The sequence below is a fragment of the Eimeria tenella genome, genomic scaffold, assembly GCF_000499545.2.
Source record: "Eimeria tenella Houghton genomic scaffold, Eth_scaff97, whole genome shotgun sequence".
Taxonomy (NCBI): domain Eukaryota; phylum Apicomplexa; class Conoidasida; order Eucoccidiorida; family Eimeriidae; genus Eimeria; species Eimeria tenella.
In genome coordinates this window covers 117,976-128,997 of record NW_013543474.1, presented here as the reverse complement: position 1 = coordinate 128,997, position 11,022 = coordinate 117,976, and the positions used below count along the sequence as shown (strand labels likewise).

The window sequence follows — 11,022 nt, the reverse complement described above, 5'->3', positions numbered from 1 at the left end:
TGCTGCTGCTGCTGCTGTCTGCGCTGCTGAACCTGGCGTTACTGCTGCTGCAGCAACAGAACCACTTGGTGCTGCTGCTGCGGTTGCTGCTTTAGACGCTCCTGCTCACCCTGCCGGCCGTTACTGTTAGGGCTTTTGTTATCGTTGCTGCTGCTGCTGCTGCTGTTGCTGTTGCTGCTGCTTCTGGTGCCTTCTTTATAACTGTTTGCTGTGGGTCTCACGCTGGCGCACCGAGCGCTTGCTGCTGCAACAAGTTCGCTGCTGCTGCCAGCAGTAGCCGTAGCAGCAGAGAAGCAGCAGCAGCCGAGTTAAACGCCAACAGCAGCAGCAGCAGCAACAGCAGCAGAAGCAGGAGCAGCACGTTTGCTGCTGCTTTGTGGCTTTGCTGCAGCTGGAACAACGAGGCGGCAATCCGGCGCTTCTGCAGGACTTTGGCTGTGGGTGAGTTTCTGCTCTTAAATAAAGCATTTGGAGTTCTTACTAATTTAATAATTGTAATTTAATAATTATAGTTTAATTATTTTAATTTGATAATTGTAATTTAATAATTATAATCTAGTAATTATGAATAGTTAATTATCTGCCGAGGGTACCAGCAGCTGCGGGAGGTGCTGCTGTCGCCTCATGCCTCCGCAGCTGCGTAGAAAGCACCAGCAGCAGCAGCAGCACCAGAAGCAGCAGCAGCGGCAGCACCGGCAGCAGCAGCAGCAGCAGCACCGGCAGCAGCAGCAGCAGCAGTTTCTTTTGGATACGTTGGCGCTGCCCGCAGCTTTCAGCCCAGCAGCAGGCAGGTCGTGCTTGCCTGCATGGGTGTTGGTTGCTCTGCTGCTTCATTGTTGCTGCTTCACTGCTGCTGCTGCTGTGCTGCTGCTGTTGCTGCTGCTGCTGCAGGGGGGCGGCTGTTCAGAGGCAGCAAGCTGCTGATATTCCACGGCAGCGCCGACACTGTAGTGCCTTGCTGGATGGGCCAGAGGCTGTTTGCTCTTGCGGGGCAGAGCGGGGCCCTGCACCAAGCAACTCAGCAGCAGCAGCAGCAGCAGCAGCAGCATAAGCAGCAGCAGCAGCAGCAAGAGAGCCAGCAGCAGCAGCAGCGAGGTGCTTCGCGTCGCACGGGTGAAGGCACTTCAGGCGCCGTGGCGGTTCGGGACGCCGGAGGCAGTGCAGCAGTAACAGCAGCAGAAGCAGCAGCAGCAGCAGCTGCTGCTGCTGCTGCTGTTGCTGCTTCTAAGGAGCGAAACCAGTTGCCGGCAGTGGGCGAATCGCTGACTGCTGCAGAGGACCACGTAATGGGTGCAGCAGCACCAGCAGCACCAGCAGCACCAGCAGCAGCAGCAGCTGCTGCTGCTGCTGAGGCAGCTGGGGAGCCCAGCCTGCCGCGAGCTCTGTCATCTTTTCCTTTTGAAGTTCGGCTTTCGCTGCCAGGCGAAGCAGCTCCTCCGCAGCAGCTGAACAGCGAGTTGCTGCCGCTGGCGCTGCATGCAGTGGCGGAGGAGCATGCGCAGCAGCTGCAGCAACAGCAGCAGCAGCGGGCAGCAGCAGCAGCAGCAGAGGGCCCCACGCTGCAGCTGGAGCTGGACCCCTTTGCAGCAGCAGAGGCCCCGGGGGACCCCACAGCGCTGCAGCAGACGCCGCAGCCTCTTTACAGCTGCAGCATCTCGAGGCGGCACTTTTCTGCTGCTCCTCCCCAGCCAGTGGCAGACTACAGCGACACAGAGGACTGCAACAGCAGCAGCAGCAGCAGCAGCAGTAGCAGCAGCAGCGGCAGAGGGTCTGTGAGCAGCAGCGCAGCACCGGTGGCTTCGAGCCCCCGGGGCTCTCTGACTTTGTCCGTGAGGTGTACAGACACCCCAATCCCAAGCGAAATGGAGGAGAAAGCAGCAGTGCCGTCACTTTTTTCAAATTCCCCTTCCCCAGAGGCTCCTGCTGCTGCTGCTGCTGACGATGCTGCTGCAGACGCTGAGGCTGCTGCTGCAGCTGCAGCTGCTGGTGCTGAACCCCACCACGGCCTCCCCACCTGTCCAGGGTGTCTGTACAGCCCGCACTTGGAGGTTTGTCATTTCTTCTGTCCGCTACAGCAGCAGCAGCAGCAGCAGCAGCAGCAGCAGACAGCAGCAGCAGCAGCCAGCACAGCAGCAGCAGCCAGCAGCAGCAGCGTCTGCACTAGAGCTAGTCCAGTTGTCGCATTCCACACTGCTGTGCGTTGTTTTTTTGCCTGGCGTGTCAGTGAGTGCGTGGCTCTTTAGTGTTTTCATTTAATTTATTTTAGTTTTATTTTAAAATTATTTTAAATTCATTTTAAAGTTAATTTAATTTTAATTCTCTTTGTTTTCAGTTCTTCGAGCTTTGCGGCGCTGATCACCGGAGTGTCTGCGCAGCTGCGAAGTTCCAGCGGAAGATTTTCCAGCGGATGTTCAGCCCCGGGATGGTGAAGGTGCTGCGATAGCAGCAAACGGGGAAAATAAATAAATAATAAATAATAAATAATAAATAATAAATGATAATAAATAATAAATAAAAAGATTATAAAGGGAAAAAAGTTGAGAACAACCAAGGGGGCAGATCTCCGCCAGCCGCCGCCTCCAGGGGAGGCGCAGAGGCGGGAATCTGCGGGGAAGAAAGTTTGTTCAAGAAAAATAAAAAGATTTAAATTAAAAAGCAGCAGCAAAAAAGAAAAAGGAAAGAAATAAGAATGATTCATTTCAAGGCTGGGCTAATGGCGAAACGCAGGTGCAGCAATTTGCAAAATAAATGAAGTGATGCATCAGCAGAATGCAAATGTGAATTCCGAGGGCTGGGCTGTACGTACATGCAGTGTGCATGCGCAGCGCCGGGCCCTGCGGCGCAGCAAGTGCCTCTAATAAGAGATAATGAGACAATAAGAGGCCTCTTTAATTCCCCTGAGTTGTTTAATTTGCTCTTTTCTGTTGGACTCCGTGATTCGCGCTGTGGCTCTCGCGCTGCTACAGTGTACGTACACTGCAAAATTTGGGGTGTACCCGCAGCTCCGCGCACATGTACCGCCACTTCTTTTCAGCTGCTGCGCATGCATGCAGCTTGCGCAGCTCTTAGCAAAGCTTAACAGCGAAGTTTAACAGGGCTCTGGGGCCCCTCATTTTGATTCTGTCTGTTTCTTATGGAGCTCTTGCTGCTGCCTTTCTGCAGCAACAGTTGCAGTGTATGGACAGCTCAGCGGGTGTCTACGGGTCTGCTTCTTGCAAGACACGCAGGGCCGCTGCCGCGAGTCATTTATTTGTTTCTTTTGTTGCTCTTTTGCCCCTTCTGGCCAGCCGAGTTTAAATTGCTGCTGCCTGCTTGCTGCCGTTTGCTGCTGCTGAGCGCAGCAGCAGCCCGAGGCTGCTGCCTGCGGCGGTGCTTGCTGCTGCGGGGTTCTTCGCTGCTGCAGGAGCTGCAGCAGGGCTGAGACAGCAGCAGCAGCTGCTGCAGCTCTAAAAAGAAACAGCAGCAGCAGCGCTTTTGTCTTACTATATTTCGCTCCTTTGAGTCCCTGGGGTGTACGTACAGTGCGGGCACAGCGAAGGGATCTGCTGCTGTTGCTGCAGCAGGTGCTGCTTTGCTTATTGCATTTAGATTATTTCTGCTGCTTCTTCTTCCCGCTGCTGCTAGCTCAAAGAATTAACGAAGAGTCCTTTCATAAACCCTAAACCCTGAGGGGGCGTTGCCGCCGCTGAAGTCGTGCAGGCGGCCAGCACACAGCTGCAGCTAGCTACAGCTAGCCACCGCTAGCCGCAGCTAGCCATAGCTACCTACAGCTAGCCACAGCTGGACACGGCTAGCTGCGGCTAGCCACAGCTAGCTAAAGCTAGCGGCAGCTAGCTGCAGCTAGCTACGGCTACTCATGGGCTCCCTTGGGTCCCCACTGCTAGCCATGGGTGGCCACAGCCAGCCACAGCTAGCCGTAGCTAGCCACATCTAGCTGGGCATGGCCACAGCTAGCCATAGCCAGCCACAGCTAGCCACAGCTAGCCACAGCTAGCCGTGGGCAGTGGACATTTCTGGCAGCAGTTCACCATTGGTCAGGCGCAGCAGCGCCTTCTGAGTTTCCCTGAGTTGTGCCTGTTTGCCTTCACGAATTTAAATAACAAATTAATTTTATTTTATTTTATCTCGTTTTATTTTTATTTTCTCTCCTAAAATTTATTCATTCGCGCTGATTTGTTCCTTATTTCCGCTGGATTTCCCGCTGAATTTTCGCTTCTTGTTCAAGAATTGGGTCTTGAGCTGCTGCTGCTGCTGCTGCTGCTGCTGCAGGGTGGCGCTCGCAGCAGCTGCTGCAGCTATTCTGCTTCTTTGAGGATTTGTTCGGCGAGAGCCTTAAAAGGACTTTCATTTTGGATTTCTTTTGCATTTGCCTTAAGTGCTTTTTGGAGCCTTTTTGCTGCGCTGCTGATGAGCTGCTGGCCCCTGGGGGAGCAGACAGCAGCAATTCGTGCTGCTGCTTTATGCGCAGCAGCAGCAGCAGCAAAGAAGGAGTCTGCGCACAGCAGCTGCCTCGCAGCAGCAGTGCCGGGGGCCCCCGAGCTGCTCGCCAAGTGGCTGCAGTCCCTGTAGGTGCTGGGGCCCCCCAGGAGGGCCCCCAGGGGGGCCCCCTGGGGGCCCCCCAGGGGCCCCTGGGCTTCGGAGCCCGCGAGGGAAAGGGCCCTTAAAGAAGAAGCCAGCAAAGATGCCTCCAAGTCCGGCAAGTAGTAGGGGCCCCCTGCTGCTGCAGTGCTGCTGCTGCTGGCTTCTAGCCAATACGCGTATTTGCTGGAGTCCCAGCTTTCTTGATTTCTGGCGCTGCTGAGGAGGCTCTGCAGCTTCTCAGCCACTGCTGCTGCTGCTTCCGGAGAGGGCCCTGCTGCTGCTCTGCGCTGCGCCTCGTAGGCCTCCAGCAGCACCAGAAACACCCGCGCTGCCTCCGCCTCCAGCTTGTTTGCTGCGGCCCCCGTGGGGGCTCCGCTTTGCTGCTCCATCCGCTGCAGAAAGTCCAGGCAAACCTCCATTGCTGCTGCCTTTGCTGCCCGCATCAGCGGCTGCAGGCTGCTGCTGCCGCTGGGCTGCAGCAGCGGGGCCGCCGGCGCCGTCGCGTAGCGAAAAGACGGGTGCGATTCAAGAAACGGCAGCTGCCGCAGCTGCTGCAGCTGCTGCCGCTGCTGCTGATGATCCTCCGCAGCTGCGGGGGGAAAACTGGCGCCCTGAGAGCCTTGGTAAAGACTCAAGAGGCCGAAATCCTCGAAGGCGGAGAGCCGCGCCGCCGCAGGCTCGGGAGATGTCGCGAAATGCCTGTAGCTGCAAGTGCCCAGAGAAGGCTCTTTGTATCCAGATGGACCCCCCCAAAATACCACATAGCGGGGGCCATACTGGGGATTCCAGCCGAGGGGTCTTTCCCACTTTTCAAACGCCGCGCACGGACTCGAAACCAGGATCAGGCAGGAACATGCAAAGGCGAGAATCCGCGCGACTGGGCGCAGCCGCTCGGCCGCGGAGCCCCTCGTGGCATTCATTTTGCTCCACAAGAAATTTATTTCAGGATATTCTGCGCGGATCAGCGACACAACTGCACAGAAGAAGCAAACAAGGCCAGGTCGGCGGCTCTTCGCTGCCCTCCCAGCCGCCGAGAAGAGCTCCACAGCCTCGCAGCCAGTTTCAGCGAGAAATTAGCGTTAATTGCTCGCAGATATTGGCCTAATATGAGGATAGTTTCTTTACTAGATCTTGCGAGACTGATTTGTCTCGGATCGCTTCGCTTTCCCCAATTGTCGCCGCCTCAAGAAGACACACTTGGCTGCGGACCAATACGCGTCGGCCGTCGTCTGGCGTGGGGAACAAGAAAGAGAAGCTGAGTCCGTACTTCTTCTTTGCCTTTTAATGATAAAAACAATTTGTTTCTCAAATACAAAACCAGAAATGGAAGTGTATTTCTTCACAGCATGCCCTGTTTCATTGCAGCAGTGCAGAAGGCGTACTGGACCAGCAAAGTCTGCCCCTGAATTCTAGAGCTCCTGCACCAGATCTTTCCCAGATTCTAGGAGACAGCAGCTCTAAATTGTTCTTGTTCATTACGTATACTTTCTTAGATGTTCAGAAGCTTGATCTTTGTTGATGTAAGAGGTTCCCCGCACATAGGCAAGCATCAGTTTTCGGTTTCGGGCTGGTCTTCCTTGTGGGCACTTACATTGTTCCTTAGTGCATGATCCGCATAAGCATCAGGCTTCATGGCTTATACAATTCACTAACGATTCAAGATATCCTCGATTGGCTGTGCTAGGCAGATGCGCCCGCTTCCTTTCATGCTGTAGATGGTATTCAAACTTGAGTTATCACGTATGAACTTTGAGCCTACCTGTGTTTCGCACTAGCATGCAGAAAGAGTCTTTTGTTACTTTGCGCACAAAAAGTTCCTTTGCTTTTGATCGCCTAAGTCGAACTCACGCGTCATCTTTGGAGAATCAGCTGCTACTGAACTGCACCTCCTGCAGAGATCGAGTCTTCCTGAGCTACCGATTTCTTGCGGGATGCCACTTTTCTTCCCGACCATTCCAACTAGCACTCCGTCTTTACTGCACTCCGAAAGCCCTCACTGAGAGGGGAGCAAGAAATGCGCAGGAGCCACGTTCGAAGCAATATTCCAAGTACTTGTTTCGGTAACTGTTACTGGCCGCAGCTCCATATTAAAGGCTCTCAATCCAGTACACAAATAAGTCGAGTCGTCGATTACGGCCTTTGCATTCCGCTGCCTAACAGATGCGCGACTGACACTGAGTTCGCCAGAATCACATTTTACTATGCCAATGCGTTACACTTTGAACTTGCAATTTCCCCTAGGGCATCATGCGCGTTTGTGCAGCAGACAGCAAAAAGATGAGGAAAGCTCACTCATTGCTAGCTGCAAAATGGAATTCGATAGCATCACCCTCCCACAGCAGCCAGTTTGTCTAACTTCCATCCTCAAGAAGCAAATTGCGTTGGTGGAGGCATTTGGCATCCGCGATGACTACGTCTTCGATTTGCCGATGGCACTGGACTTAGCGTTGTCCTGGGTCTCGCAGTCCAGTGTACGAAACTGCATCACTCACGTCTCCCGAAGCAATAGAACAGGCCTCACAAAATCCTGCATAAGCGGTGCCACTTCGTCACAGGCTTACTTAACCGATTTCCTGACTGAGGAGTTGTGACGCTAGTCACATGAATGACCCTTTCGGGAATTTTTTTCCTTTAAGCATCTCTAATCTGCTGCAAATTTGGAGTTTCTTCTGGATGAAGACGTGCTGGAATAAAGGGAATCTAATATAGTGCTATGTCCATGTACTACAGAATATGCCATGCTCTCAGGGCTAATTGTAAAACGGCAACGTAGCCTGAAAAAGTTGCATAGGAATCGGCAGCCAGGAATATCATGCAACACAACATGTTCACCAATTCCCTCACATGTTATATGATGAACTAGTGAGCCACAGACAAGACTGAAAATGCTCATTTGATGGCTGTTACCTGCCCCTGTGAAAACACTCCCCACGACAGAGTCGAGCAGCGCACTACTGTCCTGCAGCCAAAAAGCAATAAAAGCTCCGTCATCTGCATGCTGGAAACTCATTGGCTATTCTCATCCCAAATTTTTGGCCTCCCGCTAGATACATAACAAGGGTCACATGGTTGGTGAGCGCTGCCACGAGAGTAGCCGCCAGCGATTGACAGCTGTCTTGGAACGTCGCACCGCAAACCTCTATATGCAGACTGATAGTAAGTCGTGAAGTTCTACACACTCATTTTCCTGTGAAGCTTCTCCGTTCATCCAACATGAGCACAGTCCTCGGTGATTTCGCTAGCCCGTTGCAACATTCCACATGCGTGCGGAACATCCCGACCTATTCAGGAATGATTTCTCCCTTGAGATGCACTGATGTATTATAATTGAGAAAAAAGCTTTCACAACATCTCGAAAAACCACGCACTCTACTGGTATCATTGACGACGGGAATCCAGCCCCAAGGCACCCCTCCATTACATGCAACCACACCGAAACCATAGCGCAGCAAAAAGGAAACCTTACACCAGTTTAATTAACTATGGCGAATATAGCACAACTGTGAACCGCCGTTAGGCCGCTTATTGGGTGTGCGCCCCTGGCAACCTTACCTTGGGAATGTGGTCATGGAGAGCCGAGCGAATTGTGTTTTGTGTAACATCTCGTTCAAAAATTCATTCGTAAAAGAGTACGAACTGGAAGGTCAAGCATCAAAGCTGGCATAGTGGATTTGTGTTTTCCCCTCTCCTTTCGGTTGATCACCATGGCGAGTGGGTTGGCTCTCAAGGACTACTTATGGACGCTCGGTCTAGGATTCCTGTCATTTGCAGCAGGTTCTGTGTTTGTACATAGACTGCTACGACCAGATCTGTCCGAACCGGACCTATATGACCGCCTAACAGCGCAGCGTGACGCTGTGCAGGAAGTGGAACAACTTTCCCGCAAAACAGATGCATAGAAAGGTAGTGCTCTCAAAAGTCTTTCAAAATTGATTGCGATTCGACTATTGCGATTGAATCGAGACTCTTATGCTTTACGCAGAAGTGGCATGAAGAGCTCGCTCCACTTCAGTCTCATCCGCAGAGTGGCGGCACCATGAAGTCCTGGATGCATTTTACTCCTCGTAGCATTCCCTGCGGTTGTTTCATTTTGTATCGAGATTTATTTGAGCATTAATTCAACTAGTTACCTCGTAGCATCCTGCGGATGGCTTGGAAACGAAAGCGCAATCGCCTTGGATGCTCACTGCACCTTCTTCGCATTTGACCTGTCGCATGGCCAAGTGTGTCTTCGTGCAGGTGCACCGATCTTCACAGCACGTCTCGATGTATCCAGGTGGGCAATCGAAAATCTTCTCCTCCTTAACAACCTCTATACATTTGTGTCCGTGGGGTTCTCCTACTAGGCATCTGGAAGTGGGCTCGGCGGTTAGCATTCGGGTGCATCGGCACTGGCCCTTCTTATCAATGACGTCGCATGTGAATCCTTCTGCACAAGTATACATGGGCCTCTTCTGAGCCAGGGCGATGCAGTTCCCGCCCTCATCAAGTTGTCCTCTACAGATGGGCGTGACGGGGAGGACTTCTCTGTGGAGGCATCTGCACACCTCGCCGGCGCATTCAAGTGAAAAGGGACGATCACAGTCGCATATGATCGGTCCGATTGGTTTACAGTCGATTTCTGGCTCTGGAATATCCTTTGACGGGTATGCCACAGGCTGCTTTTTGGATGGCGCTTGCTTGCGCGGGGGAACCCTGCGATTTTGACACAGGGCGTACGTTTCCGCATCATAGCAGAACCCCTCGACCGCAATCTGTCCTTCAGGACAGCCACAGTGTGGCGGTGCTTCCGTTGTCCTAGCGCACGCAGAACAGAGCGGGCTGTATTTCTTTTTCTTGTGAGTACTTGCAATACATTCGAATTCGTCAGGACAGACATATTCGAAGCCCTGCTCTACTGTTGTTATACACGAATCTCCTTCTGCCGAGAGGGCATCCGGCGGCGCACACACTGGAGTAGGCTGTCCAATTTCCTCCTTGACGCACAGAAGCCCCTCATGCGAGAGACCAAAGCCAACTGGGCACTCAACCACGGGTTGGTGGGTAAGAACCCTCGTGCAGTGGCCTTCGTGAAACTCTGTTCCATCTCTGCAATGCGCAATCTTCTCAGCCGTCTGTGATTTGGCGCAACACGGTGATTGGGCTAAATCCTTTTTGGTGCAAGCCGTGATATATTCTTCGGGGCATTGCATCACTGCCTCTGCAGGCATGACGCAAAGGCCTTCCACCATGCTTCCAATGTGGCATACTTCCTGCACAGGGAACACATTAATGCACGAAATTTGAGTTTGTCAAGCTCCGTCAATCAATTTACCTGTGGGTCAGTTTCAATTGACCGAGTGCACGTGCCGTCGATGAGGGTGAATCCATCTTGGCAGGTGCACTTGGCAGGCGGCATAACTTTCAGTTTCCGTAGCAGCGTCTCTGCGAACCCGTCTGCGGCAGCATTGTCTCCAGCCGGTAGGGAACGTGACCCTGTGGCCGAACAAAACAGGGCGATAGCGATAATGTAGTTCCTCATCTTTAAAAAATTATTGAGGGCGATATAAAAATAAAAAGCTAAGCTTTGTGGCGTGAGCAAGAACTGACAAGAACGCTCTCCAAGTCGCTGTATGCTCGCGGTTCCTGGCAGCTGTACTGACACCCGAGACTTCAGTGCTCCCGGAAGGTACATGGGCCGTCACAAACTATTTTTGTGACACTTTAGAGGGACTCAGCGTCTTGCTGCCATCTTTTGCCAGTTGCGTCGTGTTATATTCTCACGTGCTTCGCTGCACAGTGAATCGGATGTGAACTAAGCCCAGGCAAACGGATCACGTAATGTTGTAGCTGCCGCCTTGAAGGAATTCTTCTTTGCAACGAAAACATCATTAGCAATGCCATGTGGTAGTATTAACTTAAATTTATGCGCGTCTGTGTAGTTAAGACTGCCAGTTAGATCTTCGTAGGATTGCCTCACCTATGGAATTCAACGTAGCGGAACACCAGTCATGAGGTGTGTAGCGTTTGGCGGGCTTAAGGATGCATCAAACTTTTTTCAGAGGAGGATGTTGCCAAACAATACACTTCACAGTGTTTCAGCTTTTGAACTGCTTTGCACATGCGTTGCGTTGTTAGCAATGCGACTAGTATGTGGTTAATTAGCTTAAATTCATGTGCATATGTGCGGTCAGATCTTCCGTAGGGATTGATTGAACTTTGCAATTGAACGTGGCGAAACCCAATTCCCGAGAGGTGTGCAGCGTTCGACGTGTTTCTTAAGGATGCGTCAGGCGCTTTCCAGGGGACGATGTTGTTAAACAACACATATTTCATATGTTTCGGCCTTTGAAATTGTTTCTTTCCACCAGCCTTGCGTAGGCGCTGCCAGTCAGACTTCCATGCGCAGCTGAGGCTGCGCGTGGAAGTCCCCTGAAAAATTTTAATGACCAGAAAAGCTTG

General features: G+C 52.4%; 4 protein-coding genes across 4 annotated transcripts in view; 2 read left to right on the top strand and 2 right to left on the bottom strand.

Moving 5' to 3' along the window:
* Positions 1-2,443, top strand: part of ETH_00025750 (uncharacterized protein) — a gene marked incomplete at both ends in the record, with an annotated part of 5,371 nt that extends 2,928 nt beyond the window's left edge. The window contains 3 exons of the mRNA XM_013378762.1: positions 392-441; positions 892-2,195; positions 2,333-2,443. Of these exons, the coding sequence (XP_013234216.1) occupies positions 392-441; positions 892-2,195; positions 2,333-2,443 (1,465 nt within the window). The remainder of the gene's footprint in view (positions 1-391; positions 442-891; positions 2,196-2,332) is intronic.
* Positions 2,444-4,295: 1,852 nt separating this feature from the next.
* Positions 4,296-5,501, bottom strand: ETH_00025745 (uncharacterized protein; the record flags this gene model as incomplete). Its single annotated transcript, XM_013378761.1, has 1 exon — positions 4,296-5,501. The coding sequence occupies one exon, from the start codon at positions 5,499-5,501 to the stop codon at positions 4,296-4,298; it is 1,206 nt and encodes a 401-aa protein (XP_013234215.1).
* Positions 5,502-6,782: 1,281 nt separating this feature from the next.
* On the top strand, positions 6,783-7,172 carry ETH_00025740 (uncharacterized protein; the record flags this gene model as incomplete). Its single annotated transcript, XM_013378760.1, has 1 exon — positions 6,783-7,172. One exon carries the CDS (start codon positions 6,783-6,785, stop codon positions 7,170-7,172), a length of 390 nt encoding a protein of 129 aa, XP_013234214.1.
* Positions 7,173-8,699: 1,527 nt separating this feature from the next.
* ETH_00025735 (oocyst wall protein COWP, putative) lies at positions 8,700-10,102 on the bottom strand (the record flags this gene model as incomplete). The annotated part of the gene is made up of 2 exons (XM_013378759.1): positions 8,700-9,833; positions 9,896-10,102. The coding sequence occupies 2 exons, from the start codon at positions 10,100-10,102 to the stop codon at positions 8,700-8,702; spliced, it is 1,341 nt and encodes a 446-aa protein (XP_013234213.1).
* Between the last annotated feature and the right edge of the window lie 920 nt (positions 10,103-11,022).